Raw genomic sequence first — 19,314 nt, forward strand, 5'->3', positions numbered from 1 at the left:
CTTCACAAAAATCAATACGCATGCCTCTGGCCCACTTCCAAGGTATAGGGGGCTTCGCCAATCCAAAATGGAAACTACTACATTGTTAAAGTACACAGATGCTTTCAAATAACGTGTCATTTTGGTCCTCGTTTTTTGCCTTCATCTTGAGATTTATGCCAACATGGGCTGATCGTTATTTGATGAGGTAATGTATTTCATTTTGTCATTAAAGAAACTACATTCTAGTGCTGACAAAAATAGCTTGTCGGATGGTAGGCATGCAACTGTCGTAATACTGGTGGCTTTATGTTACCAAGTTCCCAAAGCGCTTGGTCAAAATCTCCATTAATTAGATGACAACATAAAAGACACCAGGTCACTACTATGGCAAACAAGCCATACATCATTGCGGAAATATAACATTATATTATGCACTTAAAGCAAAACCACATATTAAACCAAACCTTTAGCAATTAAAATATAACAAAAGAAAATATCTATATCTATGGCAGAATAGTCTAATTACAGCCTAAAATAAAGATAAAAATAAGATAAAACAAAGCCTGCTATACAACCAACATGTATCATTAATTCCCAAAAGTAATTTAATAAGCGATTACATTAAATAGCATCATCAAAATGTATTTTCTAATAAATGCGTTGTTTTATAGACTTCAACAAAGAGTTGTACAAGTTGCTCTGATAAACTTTGAGAAAAGGCAATGTTCATACAAAACAAGTATATACGTCATTTGTTTTGTTCTGTACATGGATGATGGATCCATAGGCCTATACATGTACACATTTTTTGGGGAAAACATGCAGTTCCTTTTTCTGAGAGACTAAAAAAGGTCATCACTGGCAATGCTGATGACTTATGCCACAATTAATTCCTTCAAAAAAAAGTGCCACTTTGGGAAAAAAATCAATTACATGTTCATTGTATATGTTGTGGCATACATTTAACTAACATAATCCCTATACTTGCTGAACCATGATAACATAAATTCTATTAAGAATTTCACATTCATGATGTACCCCCTCAAAAACCAACAGCATCATCTACAAGTAAACCGCACTTCCAATATACCAATTTCCTTTGTAGGAAATCATCACTCTAATCTTATTCCCAATCTTTCTTAACGGAGTAACTCCACTCCCACTCCAAGTAGATATTCTTGTCATCGTCTAAGAATTTACCCTTGACAATGTAGACACCACGGCTTATCATACCCGCGGGTAACTCATCCACAGGAGTCTGGAAGATCTGCTCTTCCGTTTTGGGTCCGTAACTCCCAACCATAGAATTTGCGTTGTCCACTGCAAAGAACAAGTGGTTGATTGAGGTTATACCAGAGTTGTAATGACTCGAGTCAATGACTCGACTCGAGTCCGAATCGAGTCACATATTTTGGTGACCCGACTCAACTCGAGTCCCTAAGGGCAAATGACTCGACTCGACTCGAGTCCTTGCGAGCAAATTACTCGACTCGACTCGAGTCCCTCATCAGAATGACTCGACTCGACTCGAGGAAGGCTATTGAGACTCGAGTCCCAAAAATATAAGCAAAACTTTGCGAAAAATATTTGCCATGACGTTGGCGAATAATGTATACATATACATACGTGGTTCGATCAGTGTCCCCATTAGTTGAATGACGATCAGCTGGCACCCACTTAGTAGTAGCCCGAATGTAAAAATTAAAAAGCCAAAAAATGACTTCTCTCTTGTGTTTATTTATTGTATAGTGTATGCAGTGCTCAAATATCTGTGACTCGAGCTAAATACTTTGACTCGACTCGACCACACACTGTGACTCGACTCGACTCAATTCGACCGTCTTGACCTAATGACTTGACTCGACTCGAGTCACTTCTTTCAAATAACTCGACTCGACTCGAGTCACTAAAATTAGTGACTCATTACAACTCTGGCTTATGCAGGGTGAGTCCAAAAAAGCGGAACCCAACCCCCCCCCCCCAATATATATAGTAAAAATGTGTAGCACCGAAAATAATAATGACTGGAAAGCCAATTTCAGAAACTGCTTTTAGATAAAAAAAAAAAAATGAAATTGCATAATCCGTTCGAAGAATAGGCCTATATCACCATTTAAACGCAATGACCCTAAAAAGCGTTTCGTCCAAAAAAAGAAAGCAATATATTGTGTCCTGTTTGGAACAACAAAGATAATGACACGGAAAACTTATTTTAACAACTGTCAACAATTTTAGTACATAATATCTTTACTAACAACCCTGCTTAGGCAAACAATATCACTTCTACAATCCACTTTAAAATAAAACAAAGAAGACGGGCCTTCAAAAGAACCTTGTGAAATATTTTAAAGTTTTAAAATTAGGTTTTATCGCTGATGATGTTTGTAGACAAATGTGACGACTATTCTTGAAATCGCATTTTAAGTTTTATGGTCACCGTATTTAAATGGTAATATTCTTTGAAAAATGTTTGAGCAATTTTTTTAAATCTAAAAGTGCCTTCTATGAAACAAGCTTTCCAGTCATTATTAGTTTCGGTGCTACATACTATTTAAAATATGAAATATGTTTTTGGGGGTTGGCGTTCCGCTTTTTTTTTGAGTCAAACTGTACATGTTATTTGCATTTCCTGGATTTGAAGAGCCAGCCAACCGACCGACCGACTGACCAGCTTTATTACCAGCTCGACTGAAAATGATTAATTGGACTGCCTGACTGCAATGTCCAACTGACCAGCCGTGAACCTTTCGAGCCCTGCTTAAGTATGCAAGCTCATAGGTTTGTTATTTTCCATTTGTCGATCACCTGTCGTGATGTGTTCTTGGGGATGGTCGTAAGTTCCTTGACAACAGCTTAAAACACGTCGCAAATTACGACGTGTCTAGTAGTCATCGCAAAATAAGAAGAGTCCTTTTTTAGCCAGTTTTATGCCAAAAACATTACATAAAGTAGATTATAATACTGAGGCAATGTGTGTAAAATTGTAAATAGAAAATTCATTGAATAAATATGAATTAGACTGGAATATTGATTTGAAATTTCAAAGTAGCTATACAGTCCACTTACAGCTTGTTTTCCTTCAAAATAGCATCTCACGACCGCCATTTTGTTTTAAGCTTTAACAAATTTCGAGCTGAGATCCGACGACTCTTTGTTGAATATCAGACGACTATTTACTGTACGCTGACTACTGAATACATAAAACAGTCACCGAGTTGTGCTATAAATACACATGCGACGCGTCGCACTAACGACGTGTTTTGTGAAATGGATCGCAGGACGCGTCGTAGCTGCGATGCATCGTAGGGATACGACGCGTCGCAGCGCTCCGATGCATCGTAAGTTACGAAGAGTTTGATGAAATCAGGATCAATTGAACTATGTACACGGAACGCAGTGGTTGCGCTTTGCGGCAAAATTGCAGTCAGGCAAGATGGCGTCGGTTGGTCACCCCAAACTGTATGGTCTTTGCTGATGACGGGGTACTTGCGAACGGAGCGGATAATAAATTTCTCAACAAGTTTGAATTTGCAACATACTGACAAGGATAAAAGGATGTTCAGGCAATAACAAGGGTAATTGAGGTCATCCTTGCGCGAGGCCAATAAATATTTTTTTATGGGATAATAGGTGTTGGTTGAGTCCTGAAATAAATAAGACCAGTCCACCTGGGTTCCGCCAAGCCGCCGGTTCCGCCACAAATGGTATTAGAAGTGTAAGCGGGAACGGTTTCGCCACGCTATTTTCATCCTTAATCTAAATGCTACAGTCTCTCACTACATCCCGTTGATCTGCTGAGCACTCTGCCTGGCGTTACTTTGTCTTAGTGCATCACTGACTGTAGCTATGTGTGAAAGCAATACTTTGGTATGATGATGAGTTTTATCTGTATTTGGGTTAAATTCTTCATTTCATAATTTGTTTTGATCAGTGGTGGTTCTGGCATCACTTCTTTTTTGCAGTCGGAAGGGGGGGGGCGGAGGTCATGCCCCCAGCCCCCCCCCCCCCCGTCTCCAAAAAAGTGCCCATATTCTAGCCTATTTAGAACTTAAAATTCAATCATTTCTAGAAATTTCCTTCCCCCCTTTATTGTTCTGTCCATTTTCATCATTAATTAAAGTAGATTTACAAGTGATCATAGATTTTGCATCCCTAAGCAATACCCTTAACCGCGATGGTTCCTCAGCACAAACAAAGAAAAGGCAGCTATTAATTAGGGCACCATGTCGCGTCACATTGAGACTTTTTTTGGAGGGGGGTCCAGAAAAATTGTGCCAGATGGTTAACCTGTACTACGGGTGTTTTCTCACAAAAAGGCGCATCCATGCAGTGTTCTATTCAAGTTCAGTACATTACAAGTCCATTCACAAAAAATCACAAATACATTTTAAAAATCTGGTCATAAGTAGTAGAGGATGACTAATAACAAAAGAATGCATTAGTCAGAGGTCATTTCAACAGCTTGTGAAAGGACTTGGGACTGGATTGGATATTGTGTGACTAAAATCAAAATGCAACACCGTACATTCACTCACCTCTGATGCCCTTTCTGGAAACAGCGTAAACAAACCGCAGTCCAGAGACAATCTGACGTTGGACCTTTATTGGATACAGACCCAAAAAAAAACAAAGACAACAATTCAAGAATCACGAAAAACCTTACTATTAAATCTATTCTGTTCGGACCGCACGCCTGAGTGCAGAAGTCATCATCATAACGACAGGTCTGATTGGGTTGAAGCTTGGTGCGTACCTAAACCTGGATGTGTTATAGATGAAAATGTAAGTGACGTCATGATGACGTCATCACGTGACAAGTGACGTCATATGCTTTGAAGGCATATATCTACAGAACGACAGGTCCGATTGGGTTGAAAGTTGGTATGTGCCTAGAACGGGATGTGTTATAGATGAAAAATGAAGTGGCATCATGATGACGTCATCATGGGTCACGTGACGTCACGTTTAAGATAAATAGATTTAATCTTTGAAAATAAATCTGAAATAAACCGTGACAAACCTGAAGATGACTTTTTCGAGAATCGATAGTGAACTTGCTTTCAACGATGTATGCTCTGCCTTAATTATTATTTACAGAACAATTAATATAGATGAAAATTGATGTGACGTCATCATGACGTCATCACGTGACATGTGTCATAATTCAAAGCCCTATGAGAATGTGATCACATATTATATGCAATGTAATCAAGTATCATATGCAATTCAAAGCCCTATGAGAATGTAATCACATATTATATGCCACCATTTAGTATAAACAGAACTACACATCCTACCTGGATGGAACTTTACTTTACATGTCACATGTCACAAAAAGTTACCGAAACAGCCCTGTGTTTGTCCACAAACATAAGTCTAGTTATGACTTAATTTCGTTGCCTTGCTGATGCCTCTTGGATGTCTCAATGTTCGATGGTCAGTCGTAGCTTCTAATGCCTTCCTGGTGCTTCTTTGATGCCTGATGGCTAGTGATGACTTAATTCTGATGCCTTGGTGATGCCTCTTTGATGCCTCAATGCTCGATGGTCAGTCATAACTTATGATGCCTTCGTGATGCCTTCGTGATGCCTTTCTGATGCCTGAGTGGTCTGTCATGACCACCGAATGCCTTCCTGGTGCTTCATTGATGCCGCTTCGATGCCTGATGGCTAGTGATGACTTAATGCTATTGTGTTGCTGATGCCTCTTTGATGCGTCAATGCTCGATTGTCAGTCATAACTTCTAATACCTGGTTCCTCTTTAATTGATGCCCCTTGGATGCCTGATTGTTAGTGATGACATACTTCTGATGCCTTGCTGATGCCTCATTGATGACTCAACGCTCGATGGTTAGTAATGACTTCTACTGCCTTTGTGCTGCCTTTCTGGTGCCTCGTTGATACACCTTTGATGCCTGATGGCAAGTGATGACTTAATTCTGATTCCTTGCTGATCGATGCCTCTTTGATGCCTTAAATCCTCGATGTTCAGTCATAACTTTCAATGATTTCCTGAAGCCTCTTTGATGCCCCTTTGGTGCCTGATGGCTAGTGATGACTTAATTTTGATGCCTTGCTGCTGCCTCGTTGATGCCTCAATGCTCGAAGGCCAGTCATGTTTTATGATGCCTCTTTATTCCTCAGTGCTCGATGGTCAGTCATGACTAATGATGCCCTCCCTGATGCCTCTTTGATGCCCTTTGATGCCTGACAGTCAGTGATGACTTCTGATCGATGTCTGTTTGATGCCCGTTTGATGCTCGTTTGATGCCCGTTTGATGCCTGCCTGTGATGCCTGATGCTCAGTGATGACTTCTGATGCCTTCCCGATACCTCCTATTGATGCCTAAACAATGCCATGAGCTTCAGATTAATATCAGCAGTCATAATGTTTACATCAATTATATGTTTCTTGATGACTGATTAATGTACGCCTTCAATGTTTTTCTTTATAAACTTTGCTCAAATTGCTACTCTTTTGATGTCCAATGATGCCTAAAAGAATGTGATGCCTTTTGATGACCATTTGATGCCTATTTGATGGCAAAGCAGCTAATTCATGGCAAGTGCAGCCAAGCCGCCTGAAAGGTAAAGGGCGTTATCTCGGCATTGGGAGTTAAAGGAAATACACAACTTTTGCTTTTGCTGTACTTTTCAGAAAGGATGTAGTTTTGCGGAGTATATTGCAGCAAATATCGTCATTGAACTGACCTGTTAAAGTTTGTGTTTATACATGCAGATGCTGAAAGAAAAAAAAACCGAAAGCTGTTCTTGTAGTCTAGTTGCCTGACCTTACTTCAGACGAAACAGACCAAATTATAGAGGACGGGGAATTGTCAGGTCAGGGAACTGAATAACTGGTCTCCACCCGTTCACGGATGTGTAACTTCAAACAAAATGTGGACTTATTAAACCTGTTAAAATTGGGGCAGTATTTGAACCAAAATAGTATTTTTTTCCACTGATGGGCAGTACAAAATAATCCACTTTTCTTGAAAATGACAGCACACCAGGTGCAATGATTTCACATGACGCATGGGCCCTGGACTATTATTTTTATTTTGTTTATGTTGCAAATGATTAAGGTGTATATATTCCCTTTTAGAAAATTCCAAGCATGCCCCATGGTGTGCACATTAGCAAGAACAAGATCCCCAAAATTTTCTGGTTGGTGTGTTTTCCATGATTCAATATTTCAAACGCAAGCTCCGATATAATAGAATCTACTCACCTTGAATTGGATTTTATTAATCCTAAATTTGATTTTAATCTTCATGCTACGCACAATAGCGAGATCCATAATGTGGCTGTTGCATTTCCAATGATGCAATTCTTGAAAGGCAGGCACTGACAATATAAATTAGAATCAACTCACCCTGAATTTGAGTTTAATCCTGTACTCGGTGCCTTCCTTAACCACAATTGGTTGATGTTTCAATTGAGAAAGATCACCTTTGAACAAAGCAAAGAGGATGAAAAAAGTGTGACAATGCAAGTGAAAATTGGGAAAACAAAACAATTTCAAAAGAAGACAACCTTCAGTTTAAAGCCACATAGGATCACATGCATTTGTTGTTGTTTATGAAATGGACCAATTTAAAGTCTGTTAATTAATAGCAGACATCGTTCGATTCTGAGCTATCAAATCCTTTGTGAACACTTTGCTGCAAAAAAATCATAAAAAAAAATCAACCCATCCCCCCCAAAAAACACTGTATATTTTCAACCATCAAAATGCAGCTCTTAGAATTTGTTGTACATAGAACCCATAGGTCACAGGGAGTGCCCGAGTATCCGAGAAAATTGTTTGTTGCGATCATGCCAAGGCTTAGTCCTAACCAGTGGCGTAACTAGGGTTAAACGTCTAGGCAGGCACCTGCGGGTCAACTATTTTTTAAGGGGGGACTGAAGTGAGAATATGGTTAAGTGCATTTTTGTTAAATATTTTTTAGGGGGAGGGGGAGGGTTGTTAAAAAAATGATGGCTGTTAGGAAGTTATTTAGGCACCTTTTTCACATACAAAGTGTCAATGTAATGTGAGTTTCTTTTTTTAAGGCAAAGAAGTAAGGTTCATTTTTTTAATGCGAATAGCCTTTTGGGGGGTTGGCTTTTAGTATTGTTTTTGTTGATGTCGGGGGGGGGGGGGCAACACGGGACACTCGCACATCCATGCTGAAATGTAGACACTTTTTTCCGGACATTTTTTGGCATCCGTAATATCAGAAAATGGTGGGGGAGGGGGCTGGTATACCATCTTCCAATGGGGGCGGTCTTCAAAACTGACGATTATGCAAACGTGGCGATTTTCAGGGCGCATTGTAATGCATTTGTCGTTCGTGTCCTCGCTATACCAATTTTGGGAATATAGTTACAAACAAAATATTATATATTTACCAACGTGGACAGACTGCATTGTGAGATACCTACCATAACGTGAATTACCAATATTAATATCCCTCTAGAAACTTTACGATAGTTTTTTTTTTTTTTTTTGGGGGGGGGGATAATTGAACTGGTAGCTTGCACATGACACCCGACACCCGATCGACACCCGGGTGTCGGTCACTTCGCCGACAACCACTTAGTCGACAACCACTTCGCCGTTCATGGGGCAGTGTGGTGCAACTTTCATAATTGTTTTGCCTTGTCCTTTCCTGGTAGCGTGAGTTATGCCTACTAATGACAAAAAATATTGCCAGACCAACAGAAGTTGGTTTTGTTGCCCTTTCTGTAGAATGTGCGCCTAATTTCAAAAGATTTTCTGTGAGAAAAATATTCCGAAGTACCATGGGTCCGAAGTCCCATTGGTCCGAAGTCCCATTGGTCCGAAGTCCCATTGGTCCGAAGTCCCATTGGTCCGAAGTCCCATTGGTCCGAAGTCCCATTGGTCCGAAGTCCCATTGGTCCGAAGTCCCATTGGTCCGAAGTCCCATTGGTCCGAAACAGAATACTGTGGCGGAACCGATCCTGACACCATTTGTAACGGAACCGGCGGGTGTTGACGGGAACCCGAGGGGACTGGTCTTTTTTATCCCACGACTCCAACCCACACCAATTATCCCACAAAAATATCTATTAGCCTAACGAACGTGTGAGCGGCTACCCATACGAAAGGGGGGGGGGGACAATTAACGAACGGTGGACTAAGCCTAGGAGTTGTTCGTTTGGTGGAAATTTACCACCGTTTAGTGATTGAGTAATTCATTGAATGTAATTAGAGCAAGACAAGTAGCGACGATAGGCCTCAAAGTTAACTCAAGTAACCATCACAGTGAACCTAGTAACCCTCAAGGTGAACCTGAGTAAACCTCAAATAGACGAGTTATTCCAAAGACGATTATCAATAGGATTTATTCAAGAATAGTTATAACAAGGGTCAACTGCAGTTACTGCACCCTTTGTAGTAAACTTAGCCTTAGGTAACCCTCACGTGGTCAACTGCACCACATGATTATAAACTTATACAAGTATAATCCCTGTTATTATTACAGTTCCAATACCTCACACAGATTGAGTTGTCCCAATAACCCTCACAGAGGAAAGGTAACCCTCAAACCAATTTACACTATGAGCCCGATGAACATATAGCCCTCGCACAAGAAAGGTAACCCTCAACACGATTTATCGTCAGAGCAGGCTGTACTATGTAATCCAAATAACCCTCACACGATCTGAGCGGTCCTAATAATTAACCCTCACAGAAAACCAGTAACCCTCACAGTGAGTTATACAATATAAACCTTACGTGCAGTAAATCTCACATGAAACAGGTAACCCTCACAAGTGCTCAGAACACGGCAAAGAGTAAACTCGTTAGGCAAGCTAATCCAATGATTACGGCAATGATTGCCTCAGTCGTAAAACCCCACCGAATGGTGTCCAACCCACGACAAGCAATCTACCACCGAATCTCAGTCTCACTAGCCTCTCAAACCAAGTTCTACAACTCCTAGTCCTTTTTTTCTAGCATTTAATCAAGACACAATAATCAGTCTTAATTTCCCTACTAGATTCCATCTAAATCTTTGTCCCCAATTATCTTAGACAGTCGACACTGAATAACAGACCTTGAGCTACAACTTCACTCAATGATATATTAGATAACACTTAGCTTACTGCTAACTTGACTCGTCCCTGAACCCCGAAGCTTGGCTTCTTGCAACTTGGCAACAGCCTCAGAACGCGTTCCTACTGCATTGACGCCATCTTGCGAACTCACGAGATGATCTCAAGACCCCACGCTAAAGCATGCTAATTCGCGAACAGCCTTCACAATACGCGTTGCTGATTAGTCACTGTACACCATGAATTATTAATCTCCTGATCACGCAGACCAATTTATTGCTGATTGGTCCACGCGCACTTTGGCATTATAAGCACGCACCAAATGTCCTAGATCACACGCATAAATAATTCCTAGGACTTAGACTCCTACACAAGTCTTCATATACATGTACCCCTGGGCCTGTTTCGTCACAATACTGTGTAGTTCCACTTGTTCAGGTTGACTGACTCTAACCCTAACCCTAATCCTATGGGGCGTCGGACCAATAGGACTTCGGACCAATGGGACTTCGGACCAATGGTACTTCGGACCAATGGGACGTTGGACCAATGGGACGTTTATACCAATGGGACGTTTATACCAATGGAACGTATAGACCAATGGGACTTCGGACCAATGGGACTTCGGACCAATGGGACTTCGGACCAATAGGACTTCGGACCAATGGGACTTCGGACTGTAGAGACGTCCCCGAAAAATCAACCCTAAATGCTTTGAATTTATAGAATGACAGCACAGAGTTTACGAAAGACCCCCTCTAAATATAACTGTGGAACTGCCCTGTGTTTTCGTTTACCTGTCAGATTCAGAACAGTTTCCTCGTGGTCTACTGGAGCAAATACCATGGCCTTCAATAGTACATTTTGTCCGCCTTCATCTGAAATTTAAGGAATTAAAAAGGTCATCTAAAGCACATGTATACGTATTTAACTGGCTTATCCATTTTGTGCCAGCAACAAAAGAGATATAGCGCACAGCCGCACATAGGCGGGCGCTTTCGAATTAACATAAACCAAACAGGTGACGTCATCTTAAAGAAGATTTTAAGTTTTATATCTAGAGAACTACAAGTTCGATTGGGTTGAAACCTTGAAGGTACATGGACAGGAATGTGTTATAGACGAAAATTTAAATGAGATTATTATGACGTCATAATGTGATTTTATTCAGATCTTTGAAATTTTGAAGATTATATTCATATCTCACGAACACAACATGCTCAACTCAAAATTGATAGTCACAACTATCAGCCCAATTGTGTTAGAAAGTTGTGACTCGTTATAATTACACGCATATACACTTCCACAGAAAAGCATAAACCAGTAACAAAATCATAACACTGAAAGGTCCTATATATTCTGTTCTTAGACAGATATAGACTTTGTCTTGTTCTTCTTTTTTTGTTTGAATGTATTTGCACAGTACCTAAAAAATCTGCAGTGCTACCCAGTAGAGTTTGCTTGTACTTGACCAGACTTTCATCATCGGCGTCAAGTTCTTGAAGCGTCTGCAAGTCCATTTGTTGGGGCGGTGGGTAGTCGCGGGTAAGGTCTTCAGTACCCCTCTGAGCTGGCACGGCTTCTGGTTCATCTCCCCTCTTTACTGCACTCCGACAGGGAGAGACAGAATTAACTTTAACGCTTGTATTACATTTTACTACATTTAAGAGGATTCCCTGCTGAAAATGATAATAAAAAAGTACTTTCCGTGGTTTGGGGCAGTACCTTACATAGAGTAGCAGTTGTTTTCTGCAGACTGACGCGGTACAGGGATGCATGGGTTAACACGTACCTTTTCCAGACATGGCGTTTCAGAGTTGGACTGTACCAAACTATTCCGAAGATTTAAATTACTACAAGCAAATGTCAATGTCTGAAATAGCAGAGACTACTTCCAACTACAACTGCCTGAAATTATACAAATGAATGTGCTATTTTTCGTGAACATTTCACAGACTTTCAGGAAGGAAGGGGGATTGTTTTGTTTGTAACTTTTGTTTAATGTTGTCCATCGTCTTTACACTGCTTAAGGATACCTTTAAGGTTGTGCTTAATTAACCAAGAACACACACTAACTCCGCACGGCAAAGAATTTCATATTTTAAAAGTTTACTCTATTTTCAAGTATTTGCACAAGTTTGGCAATTTGGCCATGACAAATCAAGGTAGGTCCGTGTGACCATGTGACACATTAGTGTGTTTGGCAGTTTGGCTTCATCTGATATTTCTGTTGTGAATCTCTTAAAAGTCGCACGCTCACTCTCCACGAAGAGATGTCCTTTTGTTAAAGCAGTAATAAAACAGGTATAGTAGAATTTATTTGCTTATTTTGTCAAAATTAAATGCAAAACCTAATCATTTTTTTGAATGAGATTTCGTCAAAAAGCGACATTTAGTTATTTTTATTATTTCTTCACAAAACTTGAATTATTAGCTGCTAGACAATTTGTCAGGGAGTGTTTAATTTAGGCAAAACGCCCTTTTCTAGTGGGTTGCAAAATGCCTAACAATGGGATGAAGTACAATTTTCACTAAATTAAAAAAATAAGAGCAAGGAAACATGCTTCTTTAACCCTGAACTCCAAAGAATGTATTGGGGATGCAGTACCAAATGCTAAAGAAACACTAATGGTAATGGGCTTTGTACATGTCAGTAGATGGCACATTTTGACCACTTTCGAGATCCCCAGGGAGGAACAGTATACTGCATACGTGCAGGCTGATAGTCGAGCATCGACCTCCCACCTTGAACGTCCTGTTTGTCCCTCTTCTGTTTGTAGTCGAACTTTTTTTCAGAAGACCTCCATATTAACACCGCAAGCGTCGTGCGCACGGTAACCAGGGCGTTAATGCGTTTGTATTCCATACCGGTGTGTCATCGAAGCCGATACGCCCAAAACCGAAACGCACGATCAGCAAATGAGCGTTTCATTTTGCTCTACGCAAACAGCGCAACGTATGCTCGTCCCTCCGCTGCAGATGCTTTTTGCCGTGACGTTTTTTGAAACGTCATGACGCGCTTAGGTTATTTGCGTATCTTCTACTTGCGCGTTGCACTTTTAGAGTACACATTTAAAATTCAATCCATCTTCTTTGATTGTGTTCTACAAACACGCACATAAATTCAAAATGTCTGCGCCCAGAGCGGCTTCACGCGCGCAAGAATAAGGAGTTAGCACTCTAGTAACTTAATATAGCTCTATGCTTATAAGTGAGATTAGTAAAGATGACAGATACAATCACGCAAACCTACACTCGGTCAGGTATTCCCGCAGGTATTCCAGAAGCAACTTATCATTGGCCGATTTCTCTGAGAAAAGTAAACAACAAGTGAAATCAAACCAAGTCAAAAAGTGGATAGACATACAAATGTTATAGTTGTGTAATGTTATTGTTATGTTTCCTCTAAGATTTTCGTCATATATTTTGTAAACGCAAACTTGAATTGTACCTTTAATGTTATTTAATATAATACTTAATATGTCTCCGTCCTTTGAATATTTATGGTATGGCTGTTCTATACTCGTAAGCAATTACTCATTTACTGTGTTTGATGCTTAGAAGTATAAACAATTCGTCTGTTTTTGTGTAATGGCATGCTTAAAACAAGCTACAACACAATACAATTTTGCTACCTCTACCAGTCTTTACATCTTAACCAAGACTAGTATTATTCCTCATTTCTGCCGTTATACGAGGAAATACATGTGTTTGCGAATAGTTTAATTCCCAATCGTATAGACAAAGCGCAGTTAGAGGATAAAGGCAGGGTCAAAAAGACTGTGTGTCAAATGCCAGGCTCGTGTCATCAAAGGCACAATTCCCTCAAATATTTTCCCTATCTGTCCCACTTTAAGTCTTACATAGGGTCTATCTTACAATCACATGAACATGTACATACCTTGAAGTGCCGTCGCACATACACAGCTGAGGCACATCAAGAGAATCACACAGGTGTGTCCCTTCATTTCAAGTCTCTTCTGTTCTTTTCTAACGAAAAAAAAAATGGGGCAGTCATGTTGGGAAGACATTTGTATTGATACACCGTGGAAGTGACCATGGGAAGTGAAAAGTCCCATCACCCATCTTTGGTTTAATTGTACTCACGTATGTCGCTAGAGAAGGGGTGTTGGCCCCCTCCACCCAATCAATCGGTTTGTCGGCAAAGCTATCGTCCTGTCGGCAAATATACTTTAGTTTTGGAGTTTGTGTATATATACACGAGTGCCACTAGTGAGCGCAAATTTGCATCCTTGTGGAGACATTTTCACAATAGGGAACAAAAGATTGTATAGTTCTCCACAGGGCAATTTCTATAGATGAAAAGGTCTCCACAAGGTTTTCACGAAGTAGATATATGGATTTTACCCAAAAACTAGAAATTTCCAAGGTGGTTTGATTTGTCGCAAATGGAAGAGTTTTAGAAAAGGGATATTAAGTCCGAATTTCAGCCAAGGAAATTAATTCTGGTTAAAATAAGAGCATTTTGGAACTTCACTTTCAAACTCGAAAACTGTACTACACGAGAACAAGGAAATGTCTCCACAAGGATACAAATTTGAGCGTGTGTGAAGGGGTGTGAGAACCCCCATCAATTGGTTTTGTCGGAAAAATTGTCGTCCTGTCGGTAAATATACTTTGGTTTGAGTACACATAAGTACCACTAGAGAAGGGTTGGGGTGACATAAATTTTGGCAAAATTGTCGTCCTGTCCAATATATGCTTTGACGAATGGCGCAACCTATCTTCCCATAATTGTTTGAAGATCGTTCGCTTTGAATAGTGCGGCCCGGGGGTAGACGCCATCCAACTTTTGGGGGCACTGATCGACATGCCCCAAAAGTTGGGTGGTGTCCACCCCGGGCTAGCTTCCAGTACAGACGGCCTGTCGACAATTTTCTGTCAACACCCTCCATTAAAATTAACATTGGTAGGCGACGCCCTGTGTTTGCAGGGGCCGTATCATAAGTCCGACGCCTCATAGGTCCGACGCCTCATATGTCCAAAATTTCGGACTTATGAGGCGTCGGACTTATGAGGCATAACATTTATTTATTCCGCCTCATAGGTCCGACGCCTCATAAGTCCGACGCCTCATAAGTCCGACAACGGAAAAACGAGGCGTTTAATTTGTCGGACATACGAAGCGTCGGAGCTATGAGGCGTCAGACCTATGAGGCGTCGGACTTATGAGGCGTCGGACTTATGGGCCTTTATTTGCTTAGGGGATGCGATTCTGTCGGACCTATGAGGCGTCGGACTTATGGGCCTTTATTTGGTTAGGGGATGTGATTCTGTCGGACCTATGAGGCGTCGGACTTATGAGCGGACCCCTATTTTCATTTCTCACAGCGCTTGTACCCGAGTTGACAGGGCAATAATGCGCTGTCTGATACAGAAGCAGGAAGGTCCGTTTCATTATGAGAGAGGGGGGGGGGGGGGGCAGGTGCAATGTTATTATAAATGAAATCCAAGATGGCAGCTATTTTGACAAATCCAAGATGGCTGCCATCCATCTGGGATACATCATCAGCAATAGGTCATTAAGATTATAGGTATCAAATGTATGGGGTTTGCCACCGAAATTGACTTCGTACGACATTCGAGTCCAAATTTAGAGGGAAAATTCATTTGGTACATGTCCACACATGGCATCCATTATTTTAACTTTAATTTAGGCAAATTGATATACGGCATTTATGCAAATTATACGGCATTTGGAAAATTTCGGAAACATAGTGATCTTGAAATTTACCTAGGACTAGAATAATGGTAATATCAATGTAAAAGGACTAAAACTGTCTTTTAAAGTACCTCCAAAATCTACCTAGTATGAGAAATATGACCAAATCAATGCAAAAGTCCTAACATAAATTAGGCATATTTCCACCACCTGGATTTTTAAAGACTTTTAGTATGTCATTTTAGGGACCTTATAGAAATGCACTGTGGTAAAAAAAAATTCTGTTGCAATTGTTTGAAGTCAAACCTTATATTGCCTGTACTAGTGGTTGAAACGACACAACACGACAAGCCCGATTGCGCCTGTGATAATCAGGCAAACACACAAGCCACTGACACCGGTGCGGCCGCCATCAGTAAAGAAGACATCCAAAAGGAAAATCAGCGCGGTAAAGGCTACCGTCTCACGAGTACAACTGGAATCTTCACTCAGGCTGTGTGAGGGCCCCAACAGGTACCAATAATAAAACTTAGAGGGCACTTTACTTTCTGCTACAAAAGAGCAGTCGCTACGTAGAAACAGTTCTGAAAGTGCTTCAGCTAGCGTACAGCGACCTTCACAAGAATGAGAGTGTGGATCCAGCAATCTTGGACCAGCTGGCTCTAACTTTGAAAGCCAACTTGGACTACAATCAGCGTAAGTACGAGGCAGTTATTGTGGCATCACAATTCGACGAGGATACCTCCAAGTTGGTTCACAGCTTTCAGAAAAACAATGTTTGCTTCTCTGATCGAGGGGTGAACCAGCTAAAATTAGCAGCGGAACTATCCGCAGCTTCAAGAAAACCAACATCAGGGGCACGTTCAAATTGTAGGTTATATCCCCCCAGAGGCAGGGGTACTTATACTTATAGAAATTATGGTAGAGGTGTAGGTGGTCGTGGTCAAGGTAGAACGGATGTGTTCCATGGCTTAGCAGCCAACTATCCTCCCAACCAACCTCAATATGGAGGAGAATAGTTCTCAATCATGCCACTCTCTAACTATTCCAAATGGCAAGTAATAGGTGCGTCTCCTATTGTTATTAGTTGGCTTCAATGTGGTGTTACACTACCGTTTACCACTGACCCACCGGTGATTGAATTGCCTGACAGAAATTTTTCAAGTGATCAAACAACTTTTTGAATAGTGAGATTAAGAACTTGCTTCAGAAAGGTATTATTGCCAAATGTGCTTTTAAACCTAGAGTTGTCTCTCCACTGAATGTGGTACCGAAGAAGGGCAAAAATAAGTGGAGACTTATTATTGATCTTCTTGTTGTTAATTCTTACATTGACGCTCCCAAGTTTTCCAACGAGAAAATTGATGTTTATTCATTAGTTTAGAGTGAGGACCAGTTAAGGATGGGTTTTATCATGTGCCTGTTTGTGCATCTCATCAAACCTTCCTAGGGTTTAAATGGAATCATAATTGTTTTTGCTGGACCAGACTTCCATTTGGGTTAAATGCCTCACCTTACTTCTTTGCAAAAGTTTTACGACCGGTTCTTGAATATGTTAGGGTCTAACAAACAAAAGAGGCAGGTTGGATGGGGCACTACTTTGGCGCATAAAAACTACGTTTGTGGTTGGCGCTGTAGAATTATGGATTAGAGGATTACTGGTCACATATGATTGCCTGTGTTGATATAAACACTATAGGATAAGGGATTCGGCCTTGTTTTTTTTTATTATACCTTATTATAATAATAGTTATTATAATTAGTATACAAAAGATTCCCAAAGACCGCCCTAAAGGTACTGTAGCTTGCAAGCGTTAAGAAACCTGTATAAAGGATAATAGTGAGTAGTAATTACAGTTTTAGAGGAGAAGACAGAATATTTCAAAGGGAAAAGCAACCGAATGAGGCAGGGAGAAGCTCGGCCACGTGTATGTTGGCCCATGTGGAACTCGGACCCGGGTCACAGCGGTGGAAGGCGAGGACAGTACTGCTACGCCAACCTGACTGAAGTAATGGGAACGAGTTCATATTTTCAATCTCGTCTGAGTTTTTGAAAGGTTAATTTGGAACAGGGACGCCCAAAACGAAAGTCATCCATTGAAACACATGTTCTTCTCACCCCGAAACCTATCTGTACAGTCCTTTAAGTCGACGTAAGCTCTGGGGATTAGCAGGACATTAGGCCTTGTCGTCGTGTTGCTATAATGTGTGCATGCTGGCCAGCATTGGTAGGCGAATATACATTGACCCGTTCCTGAATCACACGTTAATTAAACTCCAAACTACAATGTAAAAATGTTTGGTAAATAATTCGTTGGGCGAAATATAAACAACGCAATATGTATTAGGCAATGTTGCCCAATAGTTAAACATGTTAACTATTCGCCAATCGTTGGTCGAATAATCAACCCTTTTGCCCAACTTTTTATTACAGTGCAGGTTTGAAACTGTACGGCATTGCAAAAACCACGACGTTCAGTTCAGTTCAGATACATATATTTACGTTTGAAAACCTCTGAACGGTTCGTGGTCAATGGAGCTGGAGGTCCGGTGGAAAAAAAAAGAAAACCAGGTGAACTTACCACGATGTTACAAAAGTGAGTCACAATAATAAGGCGGCAACTTGCGCTTTACTAAACACCAACCGATCTCCACGAGGGGCTCCAAATAGCTGTCTTTTTTTCTGCGGCTCTCTGTACGCTATCCAGTCACACTGATGAGAGAGTAGAGTGTTTTTTTTATGGCGAGGACACGAATAAGTAGTGGCGATCGCGATATGGTCGCTTTCACCTCCGCCCACGGTTGAACAGACTTTTTTTTTCTATGCAAACAAACTAAATAAAATATGCACCAACGCACAAACTAAATGGCACAATGAACCTGATGGCTTGCATAGAAGTAACCTGCATTAATTGAGGTTGAAATTCTACCTCCATTTGCATAACTAAATATCAATGTGACCCTGCACAAACACACTTGATATACACGCATATCTGTAAAGGTACTGCGTACTGTATAGCGGACTGTGCACTGATCTCCAGTCTCGTTAATTATAGTCCAGGCAAAATACTTTTATTTTTAAAGTGAAACTCACACATACAAACTGCAACAGAATTTGGAATTCTACCTACATTTCCTTGTTTGAATAACATTCTCTAAAGGAAATCACTATCAGAGACCGGATAAGGACATAATAAAGATACAAAATGGCTATTATTAATACCTTAAATTAAGTTGCGCGCAAATACCTTTTACTCATACATTCTCGACAAAGGTCAGTATTGATGAGCTTCAAATTTACAAACTTCTATCTACTGGCACAACCTTCTATCTACTAACAAAAATAAACGGTGAATTATGTGAAAAAATGAAAAATTCTTGATCATATGCCAAAATACCGGGGGGAGGGGAAAACTAGTGTGGTGTTCATGGTAAATTTGGCTAAACAGTAGGCGACGGGTTGCCTAACGAACACAATAAAGGATTATTGTTGCTTACAATAATACTGTCCAATTATAGGTTTTGCCCTTTACGTCAAAATGTTTTTTTACCATATTTGACCCAGACATCATCAATACTCTTGA

At 40.5% G+C, this 19,314-nt stretch overlaps 1 protein-coding gene across 3 annotated transcripts; it reads right to left on the reverse strand.

Moving 5' to 3' along the window:
* Positions 1 to 215: 215 nt before the first annotated feature.
* On the reverse strand, positions 216 to 18,481 carry LOC119721363 (rho GDP-dissociation inhibitor 1-like). Of its 3 annotated transcripts, none has more exons than XM_038191414.1 (8): positions 18,313 to 18,481; positions 13,949 to 14,027; positions 13,301 to 13,357; positions 11,474 to 11,650; positions 10,845 to 10,925; positions 7,358 to 7,434; positions 4,518 to 4,581; positions 216 to 1,302 (listed from the first exon to the last, which is right to left on the reverse strand). In XM_038191414.1, the coding sequence occupies exons 2-8, from the start codon at positions 14,013 to 14,015 to the stop codon at positions 1,106 to 1,108; spliced, it is 720 nt and encodes a 239-aa protein (XP_038047342.1). In that variant the 5' UTR covers positions 14,016 to 14,027; positions 18,313 to 18,481; the 3' UTR covers positions 216 to 1,105. The 3 variants fall into 3 exon arrangements, with proteins under 3 accessions (XP_038047342.1, XP_038047341.1, XP_038047343.1); XM_038191413.1 differs by having other exon boundaries at positions 13,949 to 14,032; XM_038191415.1 differs by having other exon boundaries at positions 13,949 to 14,037.
* Between the last annotated feature and the right edge of the window lie 833 nt (positions 18,482 to 19,314).

Source organism: Patiria miniata, unplaced genomic scaffold, assembly GCF_015706575.1.
Source record: "Patiria miniata isolate m_02_andy unplaced genomic scaffold, ASM1570657v1 HiC_scaffold_13, whole genome shotgun sequence".
Taxonomy (NCBI): domain Eukaryota; kingdom Metazoa; phylum Echinodermata; class Asteroidea; order Valvatida; family Asterinidae; genus Patiria; species Patiria miniata.

Coding starts and splice junctions, on each gene's coding strand:
- LOC119721363 (XM_038191414.1), bottom strand. CDS start 14,015: ATGAAGGGACACACCTGTGTGATTCTCTTGATGTGCCTCAGCTGTGTA. Junction 11,651..13,300: donor GCGGGAATACCTGACCGAGT/GTAGGTTTGCGT, acceptor GTCGGAGTGCAG/TAAAGAGGGGAGATGAACCA. Junction 10,926..11,473: donor TAGCACTGCAGATTTTTTAG/GTACTGTGCAAA, acceptor CTTAAATTTCAG/ATGAAGGCGGACAAAATGTA.